The sequence below is a fragment of the Podarcis raffonei genome, chromosome Z (genome assembly GCF_027172205.1).
Source record: "Podarcis raffonei isolate rPodRaf1 chromosome Z, rPodRaf1.pri, whole genome shotgun sequence".
Lineage (NCBI taxonomy): Eukaryota > Metazoa > Chordata > Lepidosauria > Squamata > Lacertidae > Podarcis > Podarcis raffonei.
In genome coordinates, this window is record NC_070621.1 from 23,859,302 (window position 1) to 23,882,722 (window position 23,421).

A 23,421-nucleotide genomic window follows, 5' to 3' on the forward strand; every position below is an offset into this window, starting at 1 on the left:
GATGCCCTCTTACCATCCTGCACACCTGGGACACAGTCCAACAGGTGCTTCTGCTTTCCAACCTCCATTTACCTGGGAGTTTGCGGAGCAGAAGGGTCTCATGTCCAGCATCCCTCTACCCAACATTAAAAAGCAACAGAAGTACTGAGCAGCATATTATACAGTGCACAATGGAGCATGGACTCAGAACAGAAGTATGTGGGGAGATAAAATGCAGCTTGTTGTCTTGTTTTAAGTCAGCATTCAATGTGTGTGGTACAATCGCCCCGGCACACCATCTGAGCACATCCCATTGAAGCAAATGAGGCCTCTCATTCCTTTCTCAATGGTGCTCAGACAGGAACAGGTTGCATCCATGGTGGGCTGTGGGAATGAGATGTAGGAACAGACACTTCTTTTCTTTTCTTTTCTCGCCATGCGCCCAACCCCCTTCTAAGAGAAGGTAATCTATAAATAAAACCCCAAAGGAAATATACACCAGTGTGGCGCTGGATGGAACATGTCAATGGAGGAAATGCACAATGAACAAGAAATCATCCCGGGAGACGATTCTGAGACAACAAAACAAATTATATATATAAGAAAAGAACAACAGTAACAACAATGGTTCCAATGGTGCCAAAATAAAGCAGGTTACATGATCAGAAGTACTTGGTGCTACTTAGAATATAGTAGCAGAGACTGCCTCCCCAAAACAACAACAACAAAAAGGTTTTTGGTCCTTCAAATATATATACATATATATGTATGTATATGTATATATGCATGTCTGTATATATACATATATCTATATATATATCTATATATATCTATATATATCTATATGGTTTTTTTAAGTTGCAACAGTGCTTCTCCAAAAAAAGGTCCATCTATAAATATATATTTTTAAAATATTTTTAAGCATTTTTTAAAATTTATTTTAAAATTCTCCATCTCACTCTATATATTATTTTTTGAATGGCGTTAACCTGCTGAAGTTTTGCCAGAATGGTGACTGGCTGCGTTTGGGTTCGTTGAATTCGTAGACCTGGGGTTGGGCTATGCCATCGGTCACCATGTATTGTCCCTGATTTAGTGGATCCTGGGGTGGTGGGTAGGCTGGAGGAACTGATCGAGAGTAGCCAACACCTGTATGAATGGTGGAGGAAAAAGAATATGGGGTGGGATGGAGTAGGAAGAAAGAAACACCCATCAGAATGTACTGGCTAAAGATATGAACATCCATTCATCCCAGTTCCCAATATTACATCACATTCTAGCACAAAGGCTTATTTACACATTACAAAGCTTCAAGCTGTCTCTTCAAAGGGCTGTCACATGGAAGAAGGAGCAAGCTTGTTTTCTCCTGCTCTGAAGGGTAGGGCCAGAACCAATGGATTCAAGTTACAAGAAAGGAGATTCCAACTAAAAATTAGGAAGAACTTTCTGATAATAAGAGCTGTTTAACAGTGGAATAGACACCCTTGGAGGGCTGATGTCCAGTGATGGACTCCCCTTCACTGGAGGTTTTTAAGCGATGGTTGGATGGCCATCTCTTATGGTTGCTTTAGTTGAGATTCCTGCATTGGAGGGCGTTGGACTGGAAGACCCTCAGGTTTCCTTCCCCCTCTGTGATTCTACTCATCTACAAGTGTTTGTATGAAAGACTGTGCACTTGTTATTTGTGCAGCTCAACTCTTGGATACGCAGGTTCACTTGTGGAATGTTACATGTGAATGACTATATCAATATAGAGATCAACTGTTTGTGAACACAGGTACACAGATTGTACTCTAGCTGAACGTAATGTATGAATACCCCTCAAGAAGCAGAATCCAGGGCAAGGCCACACAGGGAAAAGCAACCTTGTCTCCTACTTCTTAATGGTTCCTGTTGAGCTAGGAATATAGGAAGCTGCACACTGATGTGAGGGTAGCTTGACTACCAGGATTAGCCAACATAGTGCCTTCCATGTTGCTGGACTAAAACTCCCAACACCCTTGACCATTAGCCATGCTGGATGGGGCTCATGGATAGAAGTAGAACAGCATCTGAAGATCACCATTTTGGCTAGCCCATTGTACAGTGCCTCTCCAGGGTTTCAGGCAGGGTTCCCCTCTACCCTCTACCTGGAGATGCCAGGGACTAAACCTGAATAATTTCCATGCAAAGCATGTGCTCAAACACTGAGCTACCCCACTCCCAATATTAATGGTGGTTGAGAGCATACAGAAAAGAGGCGGAGAGGTAGCTCAGCTAATTAATAAACAAAGACGAAGAAAAATACCCAGGCAAATCAACACTGAAAAGATGCATAATAAATGCATTAACTTACTCACTTACTAATAAATGCATTTGTGGGTAAGATATAGCTCTCTGATAAATGCCAAACTGAACCATATTTTAAGGGGTAGGAAGAATGAATCATTTTCTGAATCAGCTCTGTTCAAAAAAGTAGGATATCCTTTCTCGCCGAATACTTGGTCATTAGCTATTAGTCATGATAGCTAAAAGAGGAAACCTTAACACATCTAACTGCTAGATGTGAAGCAATCTGCAAATGACAGTTATCTTCATCCTGCTTATTACTGGCGACTGACACAGGTGGAATACTGGGCATGGGGAAATTTGATCTGACTGAGCACAGCATAAATATGTCATTGCAATATTCTGCTTCACTGGGGTTTGCAAAGAATTGCACTGTTTGGTTGTATTATTATTATTATTTCTAGATTTAATATAGCATAGGGTAAGAATATTGTCCTATGCTCTCTGAATACTTTAACATTACAGATTTCCCTTTTAATTTTAATTACTCCAATAAAACCAACAAAGGCCAACATCTAATTGATTCTCAGAGCTCTGTATACTTATAAGCATGCTCAAACTCCAAAATGTCTCAAAAATTGAACAGCAAACCTTTTGAAGCCTGTGCTGGATCAGAGCAGATTAGAAAAAAGCCAGAAGGGGGCAGTCCTAGCATGGGAGCAGCTGGGCAATGAACTGCCAGGAGATATGGATGAATACATTCAGGTGGGAAGCTGGTGAGAATATTATTTAGAGTTCACATCCAGAAACATATGCCAGAGGGCATTACGCTTCATTTTTTGAGACATTTTGGAGTGATCTGGGAAAGATTCCTACCTGAAACTCTGGAGAGAAGAAATAGATTCATAAAAGTGCCTAGGCTTTATTGAAGTACAAAGCAGTTTGGAAATGGCAATCTGGGAATGTTTGTTTTTTACTCTAGGTCATTCCCCTAGCGTAAAAAAAACATTCTCAGATTGCCCCTGCAGAAAGGCATTGTGTTGCCCACATGCATCAATGTACTACAGCATGGGTAGCCATACACCAATGCTCTATGCAACTCCCACCATCCCTAGCCATTGACCATGCTGTCTGGGGTGAATGGGAGGTGGAAACCACATCATCTAGAGTGCAGCAGGTTGGCTACCCCTGCTCTGGGGTCCATCTGCACTGGATCCCTGTTGCCCTCCATGCTCAATTCAAGGTGCTGGTGTTGACTTACAAATAACCCTAAGCAGTCTTAAGCTCATATTTAGGAAGCTGTTTCCACCTTACATGTCTACACAGCCAGAAGTGCTTTCGTTACTCTAACTATGTGCTTAGTCAGAACCACCACTACACTCCTGGGATGCTTTTTCCATCAAAGCCCGAGCATTTTCCTGAAGCAATGCAAGGCATTTTAAATTAGTATAGTGTAAGGCATTGCAAACCACTGGAACAGGGTGGTTTGTATACATCCAAGCCCATCGTCCTAAACTGAGTGTCAGGTGCTTAGAACTATGAGTGGCAGCCACAAGATAGACAATGACCTGCCTGCAAATATTGTAAATTCCTTTGGACTAGCAGCAGAGTCATGGTAGGTGACAAAGGAGTTGAGAACAAGGATGCAAATACCCAGAACCTGTACAGACTTGGCCCTTGCATAAAATTCAATTTTCTCCCAGGCAGAAAAAAGCAATAATCATCCTACATGTGGGGAAAACAATAATAATACTTTACCAGTCGGACAATGTGGTCAGATAAAGCTCAGTTAAGGCAGCAATCCTAAACACCATTGGACACACTTAGATTTACTTCTGTTTAGGATTGTACCACATGTCAGCATTTAACCCCTACTAAACACATTATGATTTGACCCTGACTGTAATCTAATGCAAAAATACGAAACTGCATCATGTCTGTAGAAAGGTCTCTCCACCCCCACCAATTAAAGGTTGCATGGGAGGAGAGGGTTGAAATGGGGGGAGACCAGAGGAACATCCCCCTCCCACTTCCAGCATTGATGCTCTGATAAAAAAAAATGGACACCTCCTTGAGTGGATGCTTTAAAATGAACCAAACCAAGGGAAGTCACAATCGCAGGTCTCCTGTTGTGTCTTTGACTCTAAATCTGGAATCTTGTTCCTGATCACTGAATGCAATATTCTGTTTGGGTAAGAAATGCCTCCAATCTTTCCCTTGTGCACTTTAAGCTTAGCAGACTTAGGGAAAGTATAGAATTAGTTTAGAGTTGCCTTAAGTAGTTTAATATGGCTGGGTTTTCTCAATCTGAAACTGCAAATCCCAGGAAATCCAAACTCATTGTCATGATATCATTTCTGGAGGGGTCTTAATCCACCACAAAGCTCTGAAATCTTTTAACTAAAGAGGCACCTGGAGTTCTCACCATGCAAATTTCCCCCTGGATTACGAAGTTCTGAATCTAGGGATTCAGAAATCGATTCTGCAGTGGAACTGATGAATTAGGAATCCTAGGTGAGCCCTCCTCTGTTTGCTTGTGCAATTGCTATCACATGGTGTGTGCATGCATTTGTGTGCTACCAAATCCAAACCTTTCTGGCACATCGCTTTCTGCTTTACAGCCCACTGTGAGAGGGAGGGCAACATTACGAAGCAGGAAGCCTCCTATAGGCTCCTTAAAAAATCAATGGGGGAGCCACACCAATGGAGGTGGGGCTTGGCAGTGCACCCCACTCTCCTTCGTGTGAAGGCAACTGCATAGCAAAGAGAATGCCTGAAGAGCATTATGCAGGCTTTTTTGCTGCTCTTTATTACTGAATTTTGACAGTGATATGCATGGCAGCTTCCCACAGCTTTCTGGGCCAAACTACACAACATTAATCACTTCATTCACCCTGGAGTGAATGAATTTTTGTTTCAGAAACAGCCAGCATTTCCCCTCCAAGTGTATCAGAAACCTGGTGTAGCAGGTAGGGGTCCTTTAGTCCTCTGGCTCCCCACTGCGATCCCAATCCAGATTTTATCCTCCCTTGCAGAGGAAACAAAACCATGCACTCAAGGACAAACAGTGTGGTTAGCAAAGGGCCATGGAGGTTGGCTCTCTGTTCTGTTGTTCTTCCTTCCTCATGCTTCTGCAGAAACTAGCATGTGCCCAGAAGCAAGCCTGACATGAGCATTTTATAAGGAGAAAGGTGAGGGATGGTCTGAATGATCTCTCTGGGGTCCCCTCTTCCAAGATCATGTAGTTTGTTGTTGTTGTTGTTGTTGTTGTTGTTAAGTAAAGTAAAATTAATAGTGTGCTAAAGAGGTCTATACTGGTTCAACAAGTTTAGCCTGTCAGATCCCGTTTTTGCAGCAAGTTCTGGCTAAGGAAATAACCAGATGACATCTGCTTTGCACAGGGTAGCACTAGATGATCCTTGTGATTCTATGATTCAATTCCATGATTCAATTTCATGATTATCGAAGTGGGCTTTTTATTTTCTTTATATCCCACTTTTCCTTGAAGAAGCTAAAGCTGGTATACAGGAGTCCTCCCTCCTCTCCCTTTACCCTCACAATTCACAGAGCTACATTAAGTTTAAAGTGAGTGACTGGCCTAAGGACACCCAGTAAGCTTCATGGCTGAGTGGGCACTGGAACCCTGGTCTCCCAGGTCTAAATCTAGCACTCTAGGTGGTCTACTACACTGCTGTGGCTCTTGAATTTTTGACTCAGGCTGAAAGAACGAGAAAGAAAAGCAACTCATAGCTGAGTTGGGCTGCACAAAAGGGGTTCTTAATGAGAAAATTTCAATATATGTAAAGCTGTGGACTCTCCAGATATGCTCAACCTGTGTGTGTGTGTGTGTGTGTGTGTGTGTGTGTGTACCACATATCACAAAACACCAGTTAAGTGTCAAGTGATGTCCTTTAAATGAAACGAAAAGCTTGAGTAAGGATTGGGAGCCCTGAAACCACACCACTCAGGAAATTGGGGTTATGCATGACTATGCATGACTGCACCAAGATGCTTTCTGTAATGTTTTACTGATGTACTTGTCCGCACATGCCAGGAGTATGGTCCCAATAGTGTAGGGGTTTTAGAGATGATTTAGAATAGCCTCTGTATACACAACTGCATTGTGTTTGAAGAGCTAAGCACACATACTCCTGCAGCTTCTGCACTGTAAATCTTGATTTCCCCATCAAATGCAAGAGAAGTCGCTGGGCTTTTGTTGTGCACATTTGGATCAAATGCATTCTGTAGGTTTTTCTCCTTGCTATTGTTCTATTCACGTCTCCTCCCTGTCATTTTGCAGAAAGTGGTTACCTACACACTTCCATTTAATGAGTCTACTCCTCATCTCCTGTTGAATACTCTCGGGATATGTGGCATGCCCATTCATGAAGTAAGTGGCAGTTTATTGTCAAGTTCACCTCTGTTAGATTGGCTCGTGTTTTTATGTTTCATTCCCTTAAACACTTCTTTTTGCTCCTTCCCCACTGCCTTAGGAATTCTATCACTGACAAAAAAGAGGGTCTATTCCCCAAACACAGGGAACAAAGGAAAGAACTGCAACAGAGAAATATATTGTTGTGTTTTATATGTTTTAGAGGATGCAACAGACCAGAAACTGGGAACCTGTGGCTTTCCAGATGTTGTCCCACCAGCCCCAGACAGCATATGAAACAGCATATTGAATCAGGGGTGATTATTGGGAATCATAGTCCAACAACATCTAGAGGGTCTGAGGTCCCTTCTCCATGTAAGAGACAATTACTGGAAGAACCCACAAGAAAAAACACCTTGCTGGATGGGATGTTATAATCAGAAATTTTAACTAGTCTCCAGGAGCCACAATCTACAAATTATACAGAATGAGGTGGTAGATTTCTGGATAGTATCAGACTGCAGGCATGTGTTATATTAACTCCCCCTACCCCCAACATTATCTTAAACCTCCTTGCAGGTGATGAGCTAGTATATCAGAGGCAAAGCATACCTCCTTACTTTGAGTGCCAGCTTACAACACTTTGGGAGTTTGTTTTATTATGAGCTTTATTTGAGAAATCTATACACTGCCTTTCTGCATGCAGCCTTCAAAGCAGCTTATTGACACAGTTAAAATGTTTGTGTGGCAGCTTAAAGACTAATAACTTTCATGGCGGCACAAGCTTTCACAGACTAGGCACATGCATGCTACGTAACTGTTGTTTGTTTGTATAGAAATCCTTCTAATTGTTATCTCCAGGTTAATGTCTTTGGTTTAAAAGACACATACAGAGAGAGAGCACAATTGGGTTTTCACTCCATTTGTTTCTCCAAAGCAGGAAGACCAAAGATGTCTAATTATATAAGGAATTCCCAGTATTGCAGAAGACATTCACACTGCACAAGGAAGGCACAGCCTGATCAACTAGAGAAACAGAAACTAATTAATTTTATGTTGAAAGCAGCCTGGACTAACATTATACCTCAATTTTTCAGAGGATCCATAGAGAGACAAAGAAAATGAGAAAGCAATTGTTATGTTAAAAAACACTAAACACAATTAAGTATGCTGTTTTTGTTCGGATGAAGGTCTAAAGCAATTTAACTGTAAATTTAATTGGAAATGTTCATACAGAGTCTTGGGTTGACTTGAGTTTCATTAAGCATAATAAAGGCTATGTTCATAACCTGCTAGGAACTTTTCCTGATATAAATGAGAAGAGGAAATCTACTTCTGCAAGCTTCTTTCATTTCAGTGTACAGACGTATCTCGGAAGTCAAACAGAATCTGTTCTGGAAGTCTATTCAACTTCCGAAACGTTCGACTTCCAAAGCACAGCTGTTGATTGGCTGCAGGAAGCTCCTGCAGCCAATTGGAAGCCACGTAAGCCCCATCGGATGTTTGGCTTCCAGAAGAACATTTGAAAACCGGAACACTCACTTCAGTTTTCAATCGTTCAGGAGCTGGAACGTTCAACTCCCAAAGCGTTCGGGAGCCGAGGTATGACTGTACTTTGTTCAAGAAGCTGAAGGAGTATGTGTGCTTTGTTCAAAAGTTCTCCAGGCCATCTGGAGTATGGTTTAATTATGGGAAGATGGCATAAAAATAATGAGGATGACTGCCCCACTTAAAGGATGGAAGAATCTGCTGTTTTCCGTTTTTCAGTTTTCTGTTCTTCAGTTCACCGCATTTCTCTATCAGTTTGCAGTTTTTTTCCAAGGTTCTCATAAAAAACTTACTCATTTTCATGCACATTTTTGTAAATATACACATTTTTGCAGGCCATTTCTCCTATTATAATGCAGTTATCCTAATATTTGCACAACATACACATTTATGCACACACTTTCCTCAAATATATGATTTTTGTGTGTGCGTTTGGTTAGGAAACTGTATTGCAAAATCCAGAGAAGTGTAAATTTCGAAGAATATCTGCATTTTGGTTCATGTATTGGCTCAAAGAATGATAATTTGGTGGGATTACATGAACCAAGATGGATTCTTCCCCCTGCCTCCCCCCCCCCACCAAAGAGACCATGCACAGGTAATTTACCTTTCTGTTTACTGACTTTCCTTACTGTCATTGCTGCCTGCCGTTTCTGATTTTCAGAAATTTCAAAACCTAAAGAGGGTGTTGGAGGAAAGTGAATGTGACATAAAGGTCAAAACAAGCATTCTCTTCATCATGGTAAAAAAAATACAATCCCCAGATTTTATAGGTGAAATCATGTAGTTTTATTGTTGTGTACACATACTCTAAATGGAAGGTAAACTCCAGCTCATATAGTTTAAGATCTTGCCAATCAGCTAGTGTGCAAAATTAGATTGTCTGACTTAATGCCCCACACGGGTGTTCCCAGTGCTACTATCCTTTTGAAGGAGGAAACAAGGAGCCTGTACTCATACCTTGATAAACCATCAAATGCCTCTTCTACCCTTCCCAACTTCCTGTGCCCCTCCACACTATGGAATTTGTGATGAACTTCAAAAAACCAATAAAGATATGTAATGTGACCACACCACACTCCCTTGTGTGCGCACACAAGAGACATGCACTCATCATGCACATCCAGACCACAGAGACACATGCATCCCCCTGGTGCTATCTTTGTCACTCCTACATGCACAGACACTTCACACATATACAACTAGATCTCCCTCTCTCTCTGCCCAGGTACATCTCCCCCCCCCCTTTACTTTTAAGGAACACAATAACATGAGAAGAGCCTGCTGGATCAGGCCAATGGTTCATCTAGTGTCCTGTTATCAAAGTGGCCAAGCACATACCTCAAGCAGGACCCAAGTGCAATAGCACTGTCCCCTCCTGTGGTTTCCACTATGCACACATGCACACGACATTCTCACAAAAGAATGGCCAGACTCCCCAAGTAATGCAATCAGTGACCATTATCAGGTCCTGGCAGACAGAATTTCTGCTGTAGACCGCCTCCTCTGCTGTTGACCGCCTCCTTCAGTGATGTATGTATGATGGATTGGGGTGGTGGTCTTGGGCTACAGGGTGGGCAATTTCAAAAGTCTATATAAGAGCTTGCACACCAATGTTCTGGGTTCCTCCTCCCTCCTGCATGTGGTGAGTGAGCACCGTGTTGAACAGTTTAATAAAGATCTGGCTTCCTGGCTGCTTTGCTTCTCAGTATTCTCTGGTTGGCCTCTGTTATTTTCTCCTACTGATAGGGAACCCACTTAAAGACTCTATATGGGCTCTTGGATCCCCCATAAGGGAAAAAGGGCATATTTTGTTTACAACATACCCTTCAAGCTCAGGTAGCAAAATATCTTGAGACGGTCCTACTCGCCAGCAACTAGTCTCGGGTATCAGTAACCCACCAGCTGACTTGACCCATCGGGCTCACCTATCTTTTCATCTTCTTGCACCATCTTTCTCTCCTCCCGGAAAGCTCTCAGCCACCGCAGCTTTTCCTCCAGCTTCTTGGCAAAAAACAAGTGCATTTCATCCGTCTCCTTGTTGCGAAGCTTGAAGGCATTCTTCATGCTGACATTGAAGTCGTCATCCCTTCCATCTTCGATATCCAAAACCTCATACCGATCCATGTCAATGCGTCCTTTGTAGTACAGGATGTCTCTCCTTATCAGGTCCTATGTGGAAAGTTGAAAAAGAAGCCATTTTAGAATCTAGGTGGACTTAAATACCAACTTAATGTCCTTGGGATATTTAACAATGTAATCAAAGAGCATAATATGAAAGGCTGCTAATTAAGGTGGTCAGAGCTTTAGCTGCTGAGCGTTCTTAAACCTTATCCTTAATCGTAATCCTAGAGCACTAGGAAATGGGATGTCTGGGTGTGACTGCAGCATTCACTCAATGCTGGAGGTATGCAGGCAAGGATTGGATAGTAGTTTTCTATTCATCTATGAACTTCAGCCAGGAATCCACAACTCCACTTGCAAGTTTGCCAGGGATACCTTCCTTCCCTCTCCTAGTCTTTTGGTGAGCAACACATTCAGCACCCACAGAAATCCCTACCATAGGACACATATTCACTGTAATCTTCAAGCAGGGAATAAGCAGGAGTCCCTTGTAAGAAGCAGAAGAGACTTTCACTGTTCTCCATACCCCACACAATGGAGAGAAGATGCCATTTTCCTAAGTCCTCTGTTTATGCTAGACAGTGCAGGAGAGAGGACTCCAATCATATACTAGAATGAGCTTTACTTTGGCTTTTTTCCATCCTATGCTATCAACATCTTTCTTTTATACTCATTCTTCCAATGTTCCATTCTCTCTAAAAGTACAACCATTTGACAATGGGGGACATTCAGGATTGAGAGAAATCCAACAGGAGCCAAAACCAGTCTTTCCCTGAAGTTCAGACCTAGTTCAAACTGAGCTTGCTTCTAGAATCTTTCATTTCCCTTTTCCCAAGCAATGTTCTTTTTTGAAATGAGGGTGAATGGCAGTGAACATTGTCAACAACAAAGCCAGGAGGTCTAAAACATGCCCTGGAGCAGAGCTGGGGAAACTGTGGCCCTCCAGATGTTGACGGACTACAAGTCTTATCATTACTGACTAATGGTTCTCTATTGCTGATGCGAGAGCCACAGGTTCCCTGTCCCTGCTCTAGAGCATCATTTCCAACCAGGATGCACAGGACTTGTAATTTCCTATGCCTTAAATGTTCTGTTCTGGGAGGCAGAAGAAACCACACATTTCAAAAAGCCCAGCAGGAAATAGCACCCTAATGATACTCCATGACTGTCCAGACCATAAGGTTGATACATACATGGTTCTGGCCACTGTCAGCAAGCTCTTCCTATTGCTGATCTTACTCCTATAACTAGTTTGCTGGGGGAGCAGTGGGAGATGGAAACTGGCAGGGAGATTTCAGGGGGAACTCCTCAAGCCATGATTTTTTTTAGCTCTATCAAAAGAGCTTGGAATTGCAGGGTTTAAAGTGTGCATGTGGGATGTACATTTCCCAGAACTGTTTGCTATTTATTTCTAACAGTTTAGGTTTCTTAAACAAATTTCTCTCTGCTTACTGAACAGCTAGATATGTCTGGCAAAGCTTAATATCCCTTCCTGCTTCTGACTTGCTTGCATTGCTTGAGCCATCAGCCAGCCTGCCTGGTTGCTTATTCTAGCTCAGTGAATGTGCCACACTGCAAATATTTGGAAAGATCTTACAGGAAATTCAACAGAAGGGTACCACAAAACTTGCAGATGTTAGCAAACACCCATCTTATCACAGAACATCTCCTATTCCTATCCACATAGCAAGATATAATATAAATCATCCAAGATTCAAGACATAACTGTTTCTAAGGTCTTAACTTCTGATGAACCTCAGTGCAGCCCAAATGAAAAGCAGGCCCTGCTGTATCAATCATTTATATGACCTGGCTCTAGAAAAGCTAACTCATCAGGAAAAAACACAAACCCACAGAAACCAATTATGTAAAAAGGCACAACTTTATAAGGAGAAGCATACGATAACCCTTTAAAATTTAAATAGCTAATTTCAACAAAACTGAAGCAATGCTGTCTTTTACAAGAGAACCATAAACATATCTCAGGCTGTGCAATGTTGATCTCATGACCATTCAAGCAGCAAGGAGTTGAAATTTCTTGGAAATTTTGTTTCAAGGCTTTTGAAAACCACCTTTTGAAAAGATAAATGTCACACTGAAATACTAATCTTAGCAGCAGGAACAAGTAGCAGACCAAACATCAACAAGATTTAATGGTGAAAAGTCCAGGAGAGGTTTTGGGCCAAGGGTAATCGGCAAATGATAATTTATTTAGACACAGACACTCGTTTAGGACTGCTGGCACAGAGGTGGTGGTTAAAAAACAAACAAATCCCATGCTCTAGCTATCTGAATAGCTTTTTCATAGGAGCAGTAGGGGAATCAGCTGAGTCAGCTGACCTACATGAGTATTAGGTGACTCAGCAGATAGCCAGTACAACCTGGTCAGCTCACCTACAGAATTATCTGGTTTTCAGGTTTGGGTGAGCACAGGAAAATGGTTGTTTAAAAGGCAGAATTCCTGGGGTGAAACTTTGGTTCCCAGCTGCATGGTTTTTAAAGGGGAAAAACAACAGCAAGGACTAGGCACTTGAAGCTGGTGATGCAAGGAGGACTGACTGAGTGCCAGCCAGAGCTTAAGAGAAAAGGGTAATGGGACTGTAGTAATCAACTTCCCCAGCCTAGCACCCTCCTGATGTTTTGGGATATAACTTTCAACATCCCTAAGCAATGACTATGCTAGATGGGGCTGGTAGAAATCCAGTCTTAAGTTCAGTTTACCCTCATTTCTACATCAGTTTATGATTTCTCTGTGGATGCATTTCCATCCTCATTTCTTTTAATACACACATTTCTCAGTTCAATTGTGTACATTAATTCCACTAAAATACATACTTGTGTGCACTTTTCCTTAATATACACTTTTGGGGGGACTGCATTTTTTCAGTTGGAAAACTACAACACAAAATTTGGAGGAGTGCAAATTTCAAAGGAAAGCTGTTTTTTTAATTCATGTATTGGTTCAGAAAGAATCCATTAGGTGCAAATGTGCATGAACACATTTCTCCTGCATTCCTAGTAAGGTGATTGTTCGGTAGGGATACAAATGAAGGACAGAAGCACTTGAGGGGAAAGGTGAGCAATCCAAGTATGAATATACAGTGGTACTTCAGGTTAAGAACTTAATTCATTCTGGAGGTCAGTTCTTAACCTGAAACTGTTCTTAACCTGAAGCACCACTTTAGCTAATGGGGCCTCCTGCTGCCACCACACAATTTCTGTTCTCATCCTGAAGCAAAGTTCTTACCCCGAGGTACTATTTCTGGGTTAGCGGAGTCTGTAACCTGAAGTATCTGTAACCTGAAGTGTCTGTAACCTGAAGTGTCTGTAACCCAAGGTACCACTGTACTTAGTTTGAGATGCTAATAAGACACCCAAATGCAAATATCAGAAAAGTGTGTGTAGGTACAGATTGCCTTGTGGTTTACATTTTGCTTTTGTTTGGTTATGTTTGCACTTTTTTAAAAATAAATCAATGAAACATTATTTTAAAAAACAAAGTAAGTAAGTGCAGAAGGCTTGAATTGAAATTGCATTAAAGGTACAGTATCTGGTCTTATCTTGCAGAATAAGGTAAGTCCAAATGATTCACCAATTCTGCATTCATTCACAGCCTCTTGAATCAAGTCTTTGTTAGTTAGTTAGTAAGTCTACACTTCTGCAACTGGCTTTTGACAGACCAGTTTTATATCTTCCTTCCTTTCTTTCTTTTTTTTTGCCTAGATTAGAATGTTTATGCTGTTTGAAGGAGCTCTCCAGAGTGCTGGTCTGTTTCACTGTGGCAAAGGTTTCCAACCTTTCTGAGTCCACAGCTCTCTTGACCAACTAGCGTACTTTTCCGTGTATAAGACTAGGTTTCCCCCCTAAAAAATAGTGTCAAAATTTGAATAAGGAGGTTTCATTACAGATAGTATAGGACGCCAGCAATGCGGTTATGAGAGGGCTATTTGTCCAACAAAACTCAATAAAAAAGAAAGAAAAGGGACATAACTCTAATATGACAGGAGATCCTCCATGATGAATTCTGGTGACCTTGGTATAAGTCTGATCACAAAACATGACCTGAAGTCATTCAGGAAATGTCCAGAGTTTCTCACATCTTGCATAAAGGTCAGCATGTGTAAATTTAGCTGCCAATACAGTCTATTCACCACCTGAATAGGAGCTATCAAGATAATGGTGAGATAATTTGAAGGCAGAGAGAAAACAAAGGATGACACTAGGATGATATTCTTTCAACCTAAAACCTCCAGATTTCAGTAGTTAGTTTGGCTCTCCTTGCTCCAACAAAAATAACTCACTCACTGTTCTCAAGGAATCAGCACATGTCTGCTTCACTTAAGGACAGATATACTCCCCTCTGCATTGCTTAACTTATTTTTAGTGTGAGTCCTGCTGGTAAAATTGTCATGCTCACTTCTGTAGGCTTTTGAGAAGACATAGGGATTCTTTCACTCTTTAGATCAAGGTAGGATTTGCTGCCTGCTTAAACTGTATTTTTACAGCATTTATGTAGTCTGTCATTTTCATTTCATATAATAAACCAAGCTCTCTTTGTTAATTTGTCTCTCAAGGAACTTAATGTAAAGCTATTTGTTCACCTTTAGAAATTACTGGTTGTCCATCTGGCAGTTAAAGAGATTGTTAGGATCACCAGCCCAAAACAAAAAGTATTGGATGTCAAGAACATTCATAAATGGACACACATTGTAACTCTAGCAAATGACCCCAAACCTTTATTTAGTGTGTGTATGGATGCACATGACTGCTGGACATGCATGTGAGTTCAGACACATACTGTAATAACTGGATAAGTCTGACTTATATGCACATTTCACGCTCTAGGAGCAAAAAGCTAACTGAATTGTAGATCAACTTTGATCTAGAGATCAAAGACACGTAACCCATACATTTCTTTAGAAATACACATGGCTATGATTATGAATGATGCAGTTATTTAAGAGTCAATGATATTTTGCAGTAAAAATAATACAAACCCTCTTTATTAATTTTCAAAGGGAAATTCCATTTTGAGCTCCTTGGAGGAAATGTGGGATATTTATTTATAATGAATAGATAAAATGTGAATGAGATGCAAAAATTAAGTCAGTGATAATTGGAGCTTAAATCTACGTTAAATAAGAACACCTTTAATTTTTTACAGTGGCAGATTGGTGATAACTGTTGAGTTGATTGTATTAACACCTGCAATGGAACTTCTGCATTAAGGTAACCCAAACTCTGACCCCCCCCCCCGAATTCAGCAAACTGCATAAATAATTCTAATTGAGAGCAGAAACTTTGCTTTTAAAATCAAGCTGAGCTTTTGAGGGAGCTGCAATTGCAGGACTGTGGAATATAAACAGCTGTGTGTTTGAACTTATTCCTCAAGTCTTAGTTGGCAGAGGCAAATTCAGAGTTCTAAAATTCAAGGAGGAATTCTGGAGAAGGGAATTTAGTTATTTTTACATGGTCCAATTAACCACATCCTTTGAATGACTCACAAATTTAAAAATCAACAAAATGCTAACGCAAATGCAATCAAAGCTAAAAACAGCTGTTACAAAAAAAACCCAAAAACCTTTGTCAGCCTGTCAGTGCAAAACCAGTAAAACACTTAAGAAAATAAAATAATTTAGAGATAATTTCTCCTAGAAGACTGTGACAACGACACCAATTATTGTTGAGGAGGATATTCCAACACTGTGGCATCACCACTGAGAAGGTTCTTTCACTAAAAACTAGGTGGGAAAACCTGTAGAACAGCTTCTGATAAAGATCTCAAGGTCTGAGCAGGTATATGGAGGAGGAGGCCATCCTTCAGGTATCCCAACTAAAAGGCATTTAAGGCTTTGAAGATTAATACCAGTACTTTTCACCGTGCTCAGAAATGTCATGGTTATAAAACTATGCAAACCAGTATTACAATAGCATGATAATATTACTCAGGCGCTGTGTTTATCCCACAGCGACAGCAAACACAATAGGGTGAGTGAGTCATCTGAATGTATGCTCTCTTGCGCTCAGGAGCTGAATTAGAGGAAGAGTGAAACCCAATTCTATCACATCAAAGTTAATTGAATAATGTGGAAGGACCCCCTTTTGTCTTGCAAAGAGAATTACCCATCTCAACCCACAGGGCTTCGATATTGAACTTCCGACACCTTGACAGAAGAGACCTTATTAAAATTAATAAGCATCAACATGAAAGACAGAGCCATGAAGCCCTGAGATTCAAAGTCAATCCGTCAGAAGAAGTCACAGCTTTCCCTCATTGTGCCAATTCCCTGGTGGCAGGGAGGATGCATTCATTGTATCCTGATGTGCTCTGCTGACAGTGACATTACACTTCTGCTTTCCGTGCTCCCCCCCCCCAATTTAATCAAATTATGCTGGAACACAGAGGTTGAAAATGCAGCCTTCTTCTCTTTTCATCAATAGATTTCCAATGCATTTACAAAAGAAGGCATTAGGACCTTTACAAAAGAACACAGATATAGGGAGAAACTAACAGGAAGAGGTTATACAGAAACCCTACACAACAACTTGGTTATTTGACCCTAGCTTCCTCCCTTCCCACAGAATCCTTTATTCAGTTGTTTGAACTAGAGCTAAACATGGAATTTCCAGAGCTTTCCAAACTGTGTGTCGTGACACATTAGTGTGTCGACTGCAGTGTAACAGGAACGTTCCCCAAGCTCCTCCTGGAGGGTTAGTTTAACCTCTGGTTTGCTAGTAAAACGGAATTACTGTGTCACAGAATAATGCAAAACTGAATTACTGTGTCACAAAATGATGCATGTCCAAAAAGTGTGTCGCCAACTTGAAAAGTCTGGAAAGCTCTGCTGTACACCCTGAATCCCCCCACCCAAAACACCTAGTGTTAGACCAAATCAGACCATATTTTATTCTTTCGGGTTGAGGGCCTCTACCCATAGTTTGGACTAACAACATATCTGAACCATTTTCAGACTGAAAAGGATGAATAAGAAATTAAAGGAAGCCAACTGCAGTAAGCAGTGAGTTATGGTTCACCAGGGGTGTCATAACATTCAAAGACTCTCCTCCTTTTCTGAGGGGGAAGTAGACTAAACCCTTGCTGCCTCCAGAGGGCAGCTATAGATTTCACTTGGATTGGTCAAACAACATCTGATCCTTTTATATACGTTCATGCAAAAGTCTGTATTCCCTTTTCCCCGCATTAAACTGCACATTTTTCATTAAAAATTCTATTTAATGCCAATTTTTCAATGTATTTTCCACAAAATACTGATTTCCAAACATATTTTGCTCAAGGTACACTTTTCTAAATGTATTTTATCCTAAAAATACACATTTTAAACCACACTTTGGTAAGTGTTTTTGAGCTGAGAACTATATAACAAAATTCAAAAGTGCAAAAGTGGGTGAATATCTCTGTTCCAATGGGCACAGTAGTCTGTGTGGCACAGATCAGGTAAGTCCTCACAGGAATTCACAAAGATTAAATTCTTCATACACCCCAAATTTCACTACCTTTTTGCAGAGAACCATCTGATGATCGAAGAGGAAGAAGACACGCTGCTGGCTTCGTCCATACGGCTGATAAATCCAGGACATCTCTCCTGTATAGATCAGCTCAGAGCTGCGATCCAAGATGTCCTCCCCCTAGAGGGTATAAGACAGATGGGAGAATAAATTATCCTACCTCTCTAATTAATGGAGCATCATTTGACAACAGGGTCCTCCTATGAAATGCAATAGAATATGGAACATAAAACAGAGGTAGAAAATCTTGCTTGCAGAATGGGGAAAATCCCTTTTATTTTCAGGGAATACAAGCAACATGGACAGAAATTTAGTATGCTGTATGCAGAAATTTAGTTGTTTCAAACTTCCCACAGGGATTCACATGTACCAATGGGTAATAGTACATACTTGAAAGTGATAAGGTATTCCTTTTTTTCTAAATTGAATGTGAATTTTTTACTTCAAATTTTGACATTTTTACTTCAAATCTTGACATTTGAGAGCTTTAAGACATATCCGCATTCTTGCTTTGGCAAGCCTTAAAAATGAAATCTCATAAATAGCTGTCAAATAGTAAGTACCATTATATGCCAACTCCATCTATAGAACAGATATGCAGTGAAAATGAAACACCATTGCATGCTAACATCAAATAGTATCAGACACATCTACCATTGCATGTCAGCTATCAAATACTGTCAGATATTAACTGTCAAAATGAAATATTGCTGTGAGATAATAAATTTAGCAAACAGTTCAGCCTCCTGAAAATATCAGACATCAAAATTTGCAGGAGACAATTTCAGGTAACAAATTAACTATTCTAGATGTAGGGAGGAAGAATGTGTAAATCACAGGTGGACAGAAGATTGATCTCTGGGTGATTTTCAGTAGATGAGCAAGGATTCTTTTACCCTCAATAACAGCTGCAACAAACTTAGCCTCCACCTCCGAATTATATGGACTGTGCAAGGAAAAATTGCTGGGTTCAGAACTCTTTACAGTGGTACCTCTGGATACAAACGGGATCTGTTCCAGAGCCCCGTTCGCATCCTGAAGTAAACGTAACACGCGACTGCACATCTGCACGTGTCGCGTTCTGCTGCTTCCATGCATGTGCGTGACGTCATTTTGAGCATCTGCGCATGCGGCAAAACCTGGAAGTAACACGCTCTGTAACTTCCAGGTTGTCGCGGAGCACAACCCAAAAATATTCATCCTGAAGCTACTTCAACCCGAGGTATGACTGTAATTACAGGAGTTATTTACTGTGTATGTGGTTTTTTGCACTAGGTTAGTGAATCATTGAAATCTAGCAGAGTACTCTGCTGCAAGCCTGCTGATACCTGCTGTAAAGCCATCAAATATCAGGAAGGAAATTGGATTATCAGGCACTGGCTTCTTCTTCTTTTTTACACTGGAACCAATAGAAAGATCCAGCATACCTTGCTTGCCTAGATAGACAGTGGAAAGATGTGTACGTCTGTAGAAAGCTCTGTCATCTGCATGGTGGGAATGTAGCCTACTGTACAAAACTAAGGGTTGTGTCTGTTGTTTTGCCCTCTTTTACCTTTGGCTCTGCCATTATGAGCCTGTGGCCCCCAGAAAACTGCCCACAAGGCAATGAAAAAGGCCCCACTCCCATCCTTGTAGATCAAGGATGGGGAACCAGATGCTTTTGACTCTACCTCCCATCAGGCCAGGATGGTGGAAGCTGGAGTACCATCTGTAGTCTACACAGTGGAGGCAAGAATCTTCTCTTCACTACTTTATATTAACTTTATGTTACAAATTAATCCATTTTTTCAAAGGCTTCTGTTTCCTTTTTTAAAAGAGAAATTATTCAATAAAACACTTATTGGCCATCTTATGTTTTGGTCAGGAAAAAGGAGAAGAACCCCCTGCCTAACAAAAATAGAACATTTGCTCCTGGAGCCAGTTTTAGCAGTAGCTAAGGCCTGAGGACTTGAATGCCTCTGCAAGTGCTCCAAGATAATTAACTGAATCGAAAGTGTTGAGTCCCTGCAAGGGATGGAGAAATGAGACTGAGATTGAAAAAGATCAGGTTTTTATTACACTGAATACTTTGGGAGCCCCACTTAAATGCACTGTATCAAGGGTATAAATAGATGCATTTCAACTCTCTGTTTGCAAACATGCACAGACCAGCTTAGGTGAAAAAGCTGACAGCCTCAGAGGTCAGTATGAATTCCATATGCAAAAGTACAGTCAGCATTTTTCCTCCAAGACACGGTGATGTGCCCTGCAATGGTTAGGTTGGAGGAAAGATGCTTTGGGGATGTGGAGCCTAACATATAGGGAGGAGCTCCAGGATGCCTTCTTTTATTTTTTATTTTTTTAAAAAGACGTATTTAGTAGACTGCCCTGAATATTCAGACAAGGTTTCCCCTGACACAATCCCCACACACGTAAAATAGATTACAAAGAAACAATTTCAAACAAAATTTACATATGAACATTGAAAGTGTTTGTAATGAGCATAGTCAACACGAAACCCAAGCTGCCTCTCACACAGTGACCATTCAGCATCTTTCAGATAGGGGCTCTCACACAATGCCTTAAAAACACAATAGGTGACTAGAGTTCATTTAAGGACAGCTCTAAGGCAGGTCATCCATAGTTGCTATAAGTTCTGAAGCATACGCAAGACTCTGTCTCCTTGACCCAGATGTGTGCTATGTATAAACATACCGGTTTTCTCCTCCACCTCCCTAGGGAGACTGGTGCTTTGCTCAGAAGGTACTGGATTCTCTCCACATATTATATATCTTTTAGAAAGTGTGATGATGACATTTGGGGGGCAGTTAGGCAAAGGTTGCTAGTGTTCATGAATTTCAAATATCCCAATGACATCAGTGGGGATGTTCTTTAGAACTTAGTCCATACACCTGTGCGCTTATAGAAGCATGGAAGAACAATGGGTTGCACTTGACCAAATTATTCCATGATCTCTGATGTGGGCTTGCAATGAAATGGTAAACCAATAATCCAATACAAAGAATCTCCATATTTGGTTGGCAATTAAGTGCCCATGCCTGGTAAAAGGATGGTTTCTGCAGCCCTTTTCATTAGCAGGTTGGTCATGCATGACTGACAGCTAATAGCAAATCACACTTCTGCCAGTGTGTTGCTTCTCTTTCCTCTGCTCCACTTTGGGCCATTATGTAAGGCTTCTTTATACCCTCTTATCCGCCACATTCTATGCCTGGTTATGCAGAAAAATAGAGAACAACAATGCACTGTGGCATCCTGGGCCCTGATTCACAGCTTTCATCAGCAACAAGGATACTGACACTCAGGACCTCCAGGTATCACTTCTGCGATAGTCTCGACCCCCAGAGAGCATGGAGCATGAGACCTGCTTGAAGAGGATTGACTTTCTGGCCTCTCCCATGGTGGGCATAAGGGTTTTCGGATTCCCTATTGACCCCTTGAGGAGAATGAGGAGACTAGGGTTCAAACACTGAATAAGGTTGTGGTCCACCAGTTTCCAAGACTATTTTCAGGACATTTAAGACTTCCAATGGGAGTAAAATTTTGAGCTTACCTGATCATGTGAGGTGGCTGAGCATGGTATGTGAGAGTTATTTTCAGCAAATATTTATCCAACCGACTGCAGCCACCCCCATTTCCTCATCTCAACACCCTCCCCCGAAAGGAGGGATTCTGTGGGTCACTTCCAGATGACCTGTTCATTGAGCATTTACCCTGGTTTGTTTGTACAAAGTTTGCAAACATCAGCTATTCTTTTAGAACTCATTTTGATTTGTCTGCAGGAAAGTGCAATGACATTGCATCAAGCAAATGTTATCCCACACTTTCCAGTGCATTTCCCAGTCACTTTCCTTATTACAAAAGGTCCAATTTTGGGAGGAAGTGGGTTTGTTTATCAACTTTAATCATGCAACCTGAATTTGCCTGTATGCAATTGAATCCCAAGTGAAAAGAGCAGCAGTATGGAAGCACCCATGACTTTCACTGAAGAGTGATAAGTTGGGGAGTGCAGACCACTGGTGAAATGATTCAGACCACTGGTGAAATGATTCAGACACTCAGACACCCCTTGGCCACCTCACCAGTAAGGTAAGAGGGACAAATTCCTGGTACCCCACCCATGAAAATTTCATCAAAAGTTCACTCCCCTTTTATCAAACAAAGTTCTTTTCTCATTAACTGGTGGAGAATGGTTGAAGGAAATTGCAGAAGGATGGGGGTTTTTTTGGCACTGCACCAGTTGCATTATTCAGCAAAACATGCCCTTTCCATGACTGAGCCTCCAGTGCTTTAATGATTGATTGATCAAAGTTTTGGGTGATAGAAAGATAAGAAAGAATGGAAAAAAGCAGGAGAAATACCATCTTTTTCATCAGCCTCATTTTTCAGACCCTCTGTTGCCGGAGACAGGAGTGGGGGATAAAATAACCTTCCTTTCTTGCAGAACCTCCATATGAGTTTCCCCCTCCCTCAAAAGGTTATCTCTTGTCAGACTGCTCTAGCTTTGAAAACAGGAAGTTTGCTGCATGCATCATATTTTTTTATTCACAACGGTCTTTGGATTTAATAATGCGGCATTAGTCCGCAGCCAGCTCTCACACATTACATAATTAAGGGCACGGAGGCTTCCATTAGAGGTTCCATAAATAACTGGAAGGTTTCTGAGCTAGAAGAAATTTAAAAGGACAGTGCCAATTACATTTTTTTACAGTTATTCATCTTTCAGTGAATTTAATATTACTGGAAAGCGCAAAAAATCACACCTCAGAGAATGAGAGTAGCACATTAGGTAAGGATAAATCTGGCTGGGCAGGGGGATAGAAAATTTGACAGATTAGATGGTGGAACCATCTGAGCTTCAGAACGCCGTTTCTCAGACAGAACAGCTGTATTTAAAGTTAACTCTAGGGGCTAACATGGTGAGCACAAGGAAAACTGTAATCACTGACAGCAGAAGTTTCAATAACAAGTCTTGAAACACAGTAATTTATTGAATACAGAAAGCCAATACAGAATGGATCCCAGTTGCGGACAGGATCCATCTCAGAGCTCCGATCGGATCCCGAGGTTTCTGCAACCGGAGGGACCGCTTCTGTGCATGCGCACAGCGCAGTAGAGTGCTTCTGCGCATGCGCATGGGGTGAAACACTTCCAGATTTGCCGCTTTCGCAACCCAAAGTTTACGTTACCCAAGGGTAACGTAAGCCGAGGTGCTACTGTAAACAGCTGAATCCAATGAGAGAACATATGTATTGTATTACGCTTGTAGTAGTGAAATCTCGGGCACTGATTGGCTGAGCTGCTTCCTAAGGCACGGAATGTTCATATGCTCAGGGAATCAAACAGTTTGCGGTTCAGATTCTGGGAGGGAAGGACCAATAGTCTGTTTGGCTGAGATTAAAACCTCACACAGAGAAAGGCCAGGACTGGCAGGAAGTCCCGGGACAGAGGGTAGCCTAAAGATGGGATGGAATGATAGGTGCAAACAGTGCTCCCCCCCTAAAAAATGTTTAGGGGTTCTATCATTTTCCTACTCATATTGAAATACTGCCCCTCAATGAGGCCAAACTTAGATTAACAAAATGTTTAGGGGTATGCGTACCTCT

The 23,421-nt window shown here is 41.2% G+C and overlaps 1 protein-coding gene across 11 annotated transcripts in view; it reads right to left on the reverse strand.

Annotated features, from left to right (window-relative positions):
• ARHGEF9 (Cdc42 guanine nucleotide exchange factor 9) overlaps window positions 1–23,421 on the reverse strand; it is a 278,066-nt gene that overhangs the window by 4,370 nt on the left and 250,275 nt on the right. For 10 of the 11 annotated variants that reach the window (XM_053374041.1, XM_053374044.1, XM_053374050.1 and 7 more), the window contains 4 exons: window positions 17,807–17,938; window positions 10,096–10,339; window positions 8,775–8,843; window positions 939–1,128 (listed from right to left, as the gene is read on the reverse strand). In XM_053374041.1, the coding sequence (XP_053230016.1) occupies window positions 947–1,128; window positions 8,775–8,843; window positions 10,096–10,339; window positions 17,807–17,938 (627 nt within the window). In that variant the 3' untranslated portion in view covers window positions 939–946. The remainder of the gene's footprint in view (window positions 1–938; window positions 1,129–8,774; window positions 8,844–10,095; window positions 10,340–17,806; window positions 17,939–23,421) is intronic. The other variant, XM_053374042.1, reaches the window with a different exon arrangement.